Genomic DNA, 8,204 nt, shown 5'->3' on the forward strand with positions numbered 1-8,204 from the left:
TCTGCCAACGAAAACGGAGCTCAGGAGGAGCTGCATGCCCCACAGGCCATATCTAAGCCCTCTGTGGGTCAGATCTGGCCCCTGGGCCTTGAGTTTGACACCCCTGCTCTATATCTAAAGACGGGATCTTAAAGATTTGGAGCCTCTTCTTGGACTTTGGGGGTTCTTTTGCAAAGAATGAAATAGGCCAATTCAGAATTTGTTCTTGTGATTATACACATCATGTGACTTAGTGACGTACATATTCTAATAGGCAAACCGGATACTGAAAAGATCCAGTAGAAATCGAAGGCTTAGAAGCTTAGCAGCATTTAGTAGGACATTGGGGTAGAAAATATAAGTGCTGATTCTGCTAGAGCAGGGGTGTCAAACTTGATTTCATAAAGGGACGGATCAGCATTGTGGTTGTCCTTTAGGGGCTGCGGGGGGGGGAGGAGAGAAGGGGTGTGGGTGTGATGGTCGCAGCCAACTGGGTGTGGCTTGGGGCACGGCCATCTTGATGTAGCTCATGTGGGCGGTGCCTATGGCGGCTGGGCGGGGTTGGGGAAGGAACCCAGGGGTCTATGGTGGGTGGGGTGGGGTGTGGGAGGCTCATCCCAGGGGATGAGGTGAGGCAAGGCAGCAGTGGGGCAGCTATAGCCAATGTGGCTTCAGCTGCTTTCGGTGCCGCTTGGTTTCTCACCACACTCCTGCCAGGCTGGTCTGGTGGGAGGGATTGCCTTCCACCTTCTCCGCAGTGCCATGAACGGGGATTGACCACCCCCAATCCCTGCCGCTTTCGAAGTAAATCCTAGACACTGTGCTGCAATGGACAGACGAAAAGGGCAGCTTTTGTCTGAAGGAGGAGGAGCAGGAAGAAGAAAGAGGGAAAGTGGCCAAGTGAGAAGTGCCCTGGGATGGTGTGGTTCAGGACGAAGTGATGTGGCCTTACAATTTCCAGGATGGCCGTGTTGGCTGGATCTGATCTCATCGTGGGCCGGATTCGGCCCGCGGGCCTTGAATTTGACACCCCTTTGCTAGAGCATGCTAGGAAGTGGGAAAATTGTGCAAAAAGAAAGATTTTCCAGAACCCATGGAAGAGAGAAGTTGTATGGCAATGGGACACAATTTAGAAGTTGTGGTGGTGACAGGAATAGAGGACACGTTCCACATGTAAAGGGTAAAGATGCCACAAAAACATCTATTATATTGTCAGAAAGGTCTTACCATCCAAATTCTTACATTTGTGTGAAGGGCAAGTTAAGTGCCTTTTGCTGGGCAACAGGATTCTACTAGAGCACAGGTAGTCCTCAACTTACAAGAGTTCATTTAGTGACTATTCAGAGTTACAACAGCACTAAAAAAAAAAGGTGACCGATCACTTTTTTTTCCACACTTACAACTGTTGCAGCATCCTCACGGTCACAGGATCAAAATTCAGATAGAGGGCAGCTGGTTCATATTTATGACGATTGCCATGTCCTGCCATCATGTGATCAGCTTTTGTGTCCTTCTGACAAGCAAAAGTCAACAAGGTAGCCAGGTTCACTTAACAACTCTGGCAAGAAAGGTGGTAAAATGGGGCGAAACTCACTTCACAAATGTTTCACTTAGCAACACAACTGTTGGTCTCAAATCAGGACATAACGCGAGGACTACCTATAATCATACAAGGATGGAGGCCAAAGCGCACTCGATGTGTTACTTTTCTTTTGCAGACTGGGAAAACAGTAGGAACCTGTTGGGCAATTGGCCTTTGAAAAATGGATTCCCATTAGAAGCATCACAATGCAATTACTTATCCAAGGGTCAGAGTTCTGAAGCTAGCTGAAATTGCAGGGGATTCTTCAAAACCTCTTTGCGCTTACCTGGACCTATACCGGTTTACACTCCTGAAGACAATCCTCCTGATTGTAAAAGTTATTTCTGTTGCCGTTGCAGCCGCCAAACTTGAATGGTTTACAGGTCTTGGTCTTGCTATCGTAGTAAAAGCGAGGGAAGTTTTCTTTGCATGGGCCAACATCCAATGGTTGGTCACACGTCCCTAGCATGGATTCTGGGAGATTCAGGAAGATGCAAACAAGAGAGAAGTGTGTGTGTGTGAAAGTGTGCTTTTATGTAAAAGCTTGGATGTTTTCTTCCATGTACAACAAGCGAAACTGCAGGCTCGACTCTTAACTGTATTGGCCAAGCTATAAAAATAACTACGCATAAATCTGTTCTCTACATTTCCAAGTTTTCTATCTCATTTTCAGGGTGCTTAGTTTGGTGTTTCTGAGCAGACACCGTTACTGCAAAGTAGTGGGTGGTGTTGAAGTTCTCCTCTTTGAACGTATTTCCTGTATTCTGAAGTTGTCCTACCTTCCACTTGTCCCCATCTCAAAAAGCCCAAAGGAAGCAGTTGTGCCTCCTGAGATCTTCCTTTGGAATTTAATGGAAACATGGGTTGTGTCCAGTGGTGGGATTCAAATAATTTAACCACCGGTTCTCTGCCCTAATGACCAGATGAGTAGGCGTGGCTCGGTGGTCATGTGACCATGTGGGCATGGCCAACTTAATGTCACTCAGGTTGATGGGCGCTTCACCTTACCTGTTACAATGTACCCTGTTTCCCTGAAACTAAGACTTATTATCCCCCTAATAAGACCAATCGGGCTTTTGAGCGCATGCGCTAAAATAAGCCCTCCCCTGAAAATAAGCCCTCCCCTAAAATATTTATATGCATGCATAGCTGGTCCCTGCCATTTCCTGGGGGGAAAGGGGGGCAACATGCCTCACGAGCCTCACATGCACCTGCTATCCACGAGGAATGGCCTCGCAGAGGCTGCTCCTGCAAACCCCAGCTACCGCGCCCCTTCTCTTAGTGGTGGCCGCAAAAAGAACAGCAAGTCTAGCGATACTAGGGCTGGCAAGAGTGTGCCAGAAATAGAGACAGAACTTCTGGTCCTCTTTGGATCAGCTGATCCATGGGCCGCGGGCCAAAGTTAAGAGGCCTCCTGCCCCTCAGAAATAATAAGACCTCCCCGAAAATGAAGCCAAGCACTTATTTTTTTGGGGGGGGGAGGTCAAAAGAAAATAAGACCCTATCTTATTTTGGGGGAAACACGGGTAATAAGGGTTAACCAGAGAGGCAGTTTCTGTAAGCAAGAAAATAAAGATGAGGCTAGAAACAACTCCAGAATGTTTCCTTCCTGCCTTCCTTACAGGATTAGCCCTGTAAAGTGGAAAAAAACAAAAGGAGATTTCTTCCAACAACCGGTTCTCCGAACTGCTTAGAAAGTTAACAACCAGTTCTCCCAAATAGGTGAGAACTGGCCTAATCCCACCCATGGTGGTGTGTTAATTCAAGTGATACAATTATGGACAAATCCAAACTTCTTGGAGCCAATGTAAAATATACCAAGGTGAAGCAAATGCATACAAAAATTACAAGCAAGCAATAGATGGTCCGAAGCCATCATCTATCTTAATGGTCAAATGGGGTCCACAATGGAGCTCTTACCTGGATAGAAAGGTTTCACGGTATTTCCTACAGTAAGGACAAAAAAAAGTATGTTATTTAAGGACACCTCCAGGTGTCTTTCCTTGCCATCTTCCAATTCTTCACAATTTTTTTTTAAAGTTCAAATTAACCACATCTCTTCTGTTTGAAGACATTGGGATGATAGTAAGCATGAAGATGTTTACATTTTGCAAATCTAAAGAGGTTGAACAGAACTAGTAATCAATCAGCATTTGCCTGTCCCAAATCTGAGCAGTTATTACTACCGCTACCTTCATTTAGCCCCTCAACTGCATATTAAAATATATATTCTTTGCCACAATGGCCCGCATCAAATGCTTTCCAAGTTTTGCCTTAAATCACTCTCTGCTTAGGCCCTCATTGCAGGCAGATTGTTCTATCATCATAAGAAGATCTCTAGGGCTAGGAAAGAAACTAGACAATTGTCCTTTCCTGTCAAAGAATAAAAGATCCTTTAAAGCAGGGGTGTCAAATTCCCGTTGTCATCGTGGCATCACGTGACTTTTTTCCCTTGCGCTAAACCAGGTGTTTCTCTTTCTCTCCGTCTGATAAATAAAAAGATATCCAGAAACATATCCAGAAATAGTCGCAAAGTGGCTTCTGTCCTAGGAAAAATGATCTCAAAATGCAATGTATAGTATCTATTGTAAATTTCATAAAATAAAATATTTTTTAAAATGTTTCAAAATTTAGTTCATAAACAAAACAGCTCAAGGAAATGATATCCAATTTCTCAGTGGTTGTTTTCCTTGCTGCTTTGTTATTAAAGGGATAATTTAAAATCCAGGAAGAGCATGGCAAGTCCAAACCATATATTTAATATTTCAATTCCCGAATTACATTTCTCACCACAAGGAAATAATTCACTGTTATGAAATGTATCTTGTAGCATTTAATAAATACAGAACTTTTACCTTGCAGGTATATTACGTCCATGCATAATAAAGAGAAATGCAGTTTGTGTCTGAATAACAGAACAATAGAGTCTTCTACCCAACCTCATGATCAGGCAGAAAATCATATAACATTTCAGTCAAATGGTTATCCAATCTTCTCTAAAACCTGCAGTGTTGGAGCAATTTCTGAAGGCAAGTCGTTCCACTGATTAATTGTTCTAAGTGTCAGGAAATTTCTCCTTACTTCTAGGTGGCTTCTCTCCTTGATTAGTTTCCACCCATTGCTTCTTGTCCTGCCCTCAAGTGCTTTGGAGAATAGCCTGACTCCCTCTTCTTTGTGGCAGCCCATCAAATATTGGAACGCTGCTATCATGTCACCCCTAGTCCTTCTTTTCATTAAACTAGACATACCCAGTTCCTGCAACAGTTCTCCATATACTTTCGTCTCCAGTCCCCTAATCATCTTAGTTGCTCTTCTCTGCACTCTTTCTAGAGTCTCAACACCTTTTTTTATATCGTGACAACCAATTAATTAATTAATTAATGGGGGGGGATATAAAATTGTTTCAACGTACCAAACGGGTCACAGGCCTTGTTGCATTGGTTGAAGGTCTCAAAATTGTTTGCATTTCCTCCGCAACCACTGTAAGTAAACAATAGGCATCTCTTGTTGTAGGCATCATAATAATAGCGAGGGATTTCACCCTTGCACTTTCCTTTCTTGGCCCGTAATTTGCAGTTCCGAGGTGTTTCTAAAAGGAAAACAGGGGTGTTGGAAACTAAAGCTCTGTTACATCTCTTTTTTGAAATGCAGAAATAAAAAGACCAAGCAACAATATCTGCCTAGCCCAGCTCCCTGAGAAGGACCTGATAGGTGGATAAAGTGTAATAATAATAATAATAATAATAATAATAATAATAATAATAATAATAATAATAATAATAATATAAGTTATCAAATAATAATAATAAGTTATCAAATAATAATAATAATGTTATCAAAAATGAGAAGGTGAAGATCTTGTGGGACTTTCGAATACAAACGGATTGTCATTTGGAGCACAAGACGCCAGATATCACGGTTGTAGAGGGACGAAGTGTACAGTTTATTGATATTGCTGTTCCTGGAGATGCTAGAGTCGAAGAAAAAGAACTAGAAAAAATAATGAAATATTGCAACCTGGCCATTGAAGCTACACGGCTATGGATGAAGCATGTAACAGTGATACCCATGGTCATCGGGGCACTTGGCACCATGTCCAAGAATTTTCCAAGATACATCAACAAATTGCAGCTTCCTGCAATAACACCAGCGGAACTGGAAAAAACTGCACTACTTTGAACATCTTATATTTTAAGAAGGTACTTGGTTGATCCCTAGGACGCTGGCAGCAAACCGTATCAACCATTAGCACCAGTCACTGGTATTTGTGATGCATTTTTGAATGTTCAATTGATTGAGTTTCATGTTTAATGAATAAAATAAATGATGATGATGATGAAGAAGAGGAGGAGGAGGAGGAGGAAGAGGAAGAGGAAAAGGAAGAAGAAATACAAAACGGAGTACAGTTCCCTCCTCAGCCAGTACTGATCCTGCTTTAGCCATCTTCGGTGTCATGAAGCAGGGAGAACTTCCTCCCCAGCCTGAGAATCTCACATCCTATTAAGTAGGGACCTCACAAGCAAGATGCTGACTCTGCAAACAAGCCTGGAGCCTCATAATTGGTAAGGAAAGGTTTGGCTGTACATCCCGGCAGGGAGAAGATTTAAACCATGCCAGGAGTACCTTCTGTTGCTTGAAACCAACTTTGACATCTGGCTTCGCGCTTTGTTTATTTTTGCTCTTGACTCCTGCTATGTTTTCAACCTCAGGCTGTTCCTGACTAAGTCTTTAACTCTTCCCTTAGTAATTTTGAAGACATGTGTTTTCTGATTATGGACTATCTAGCTTGGATTATATCTAGTCCTCACCCAATAATAAACTGTAATGAACATATGTGATCTTTCTCTTGCTTCCCACTTCCTCTTCTGTCACCTCTCCTGCCCATTAGCTGCCGTTTCACCAGGAAAGCTTCCTGATGTCTTCACAAATCTTGCTGCAAATGCTCTACTCCAGGGGTGTCAAACTCAAGGCCAGATCCAGCCCACTGGGTGCTTAGATCTGGTCCATGGAGCAGCCATGGAAACAGTGAAGGACCAGCCCACAGTGTCTCTGACAGTAAAAATGGAGCTCAGGTGCCCTCGCGAGCTCCATTTTCACTGGCAGAGGGCTGCAGGTTGTCACAGCTGAAAATGGAGCTCGGGAGCCTGTTTTCTCTGGCAGAGTGCTCAGGCCACCACAGGTGCCCCCAACATGAGTGACATTGAGCTGGACACACCCACCCTGACCACGTCCCCTGCCCCCCCCAAGGTCAAACACAACCTGATGCGGCCCTCAATCAAATCGAGTTTGACACCCCTGCTCTACTCCAACCACTCCTTCCACAGCACATGTTCTTCTGCCCAGCATCTCTGCAAGCCATGTCCCCAAGTGTCTGTATCACACTGTATTTTGCCGACCAATTGAATGGGGGTTTACTGAAGAAGCCATGGTAGCGCAGTGCTTAGAATGCAGTATTGCAGGCTAACTCTGCCCAAAACCAGGAGTTCAATTCTGAGGGTCTGAAGTCTGACTCAGCCTTCCATCCTTCTGTGGTCAGTAAAATGAAAACCCAGATTGTTGGGGGCAATATGCTGACATTGTAAGCTGCTCAGAGAGTGCTGTAAAGCACTACGAAGCGGCATATAAGTCTAAGTGCTAGTGCTACTGTATTCCTTTCACTGAAACTAGGACAGAAAGAAATGTAGTCTCACAATTCAGAAAAGGAAAAGGAAAGTAAGCTATAGATTTGCCAATTTCATATCTATACTGAGCAAGGAACGAGGACGTTTTGGTAAACAACATGTGTATGAGTAATTAGTGAATGTACTATAACTAAAAGTCAGCATGGGTCTGTCAAGAGCATATTATATCACAGGGCTGTCAAACTCCCCTCCTTCATGCCAGATGCATCACTTGCTGGCCACGCCCCGGTTTAGCACAGGGGGAAAACGTCCCAATACATCACATGACACCACCATGATTCAGCAGCTATGGTGACTGTTCTGACTCAGGCTTCCTTAGAAAGCAAGAAGCAGAGTCTTGGTCCCGACAAATCTCTTTTATTTACACGACTATGAATTCCTTTCATTCACAGTCAGCAAGGCTTAGCAGACAGTCTTTCAGAAGAATGTTTATCTACGCGCACCTTATCTCATTTGGAGCGCTGCCAGATAACTAGTTTCCAAACACAGGGCAAAGCAAAACTTGACACAGAGTCTCTTATAATCATAAACAGAACTTTCCACTCTGGACCCGACCAAATGAATGAATTGTTTCCTGCAAAAGCCCACGCCCTGTTCATTTCTCTTTTGTTTTCTATGGGAGGGCCAGTCACCTCCAAGGTGTGGCTTTACCCTTGTCGATCATGCTTTCTTAGTTGTTCTTGTCTTCTGGCAGCTCTGCGCATGTGCACACTGGGAACAGGCTCCAGCTGTTCTTCTGCCTCACTGCTGTCTAACTCCTTCTCTGCCACCGACGCAGAGCCCTCGTGTGAGATTTCCTCAACCCCCAAGACTGGCGCATGTTCCTCTCCAACCTCCTCACTGTCCGGCTATGCTTCCAGATCCACTGGCCGCCGGCAGGCCATAACAGTGACATCATCTGGCCATATCTAATCAGCTCATGTCTTGAAGGCCTGACTCTGAAACCATGGCTATATTAGTTC

At 44.0% G+C, this 8,204-nt stretch overlaps 1 protein-coding gene across 1 annotated transcript; it reads right to left on the reverse strand.

The window, feature by feature from the left end:
- Positions 1–311: 311 nt before the first annotated feature.
- LOC309395985 (boophilin-H2-like) lies at positions 312–7,906 on the reverse strand (the record flags this gene model as incomplete). The annotated part of the gene is made up of 5 exons (XM_081960697.1): positions 312–419; positions 1,860–2,035; positions 3,482–3,508; positions 4,974–5,150; positions 7,894–7,906. The coding sequence occupies 5 exons, from the start codon at positions 7,904–7,906 to the stop codon at positions 312–314; spliced, it is 501 nt and encodes a 166-aa protein (XP_081816823.1).
- Positions 7,907–8,204: the final 298 nt, after the last annotated feature.

The sequence above is a fragment of the Natrix helvetica genome (genome assembly GCF_964273705.1).
Source record: "Natrix helvetica genome assembly, chromosome: 8".
NCBI classification, from domain to species: Eukaryota; Metazoa; Chordata; class Lepidosauria; order Squamata; family Natricidae; genus Natrix; species Natrix helvetica.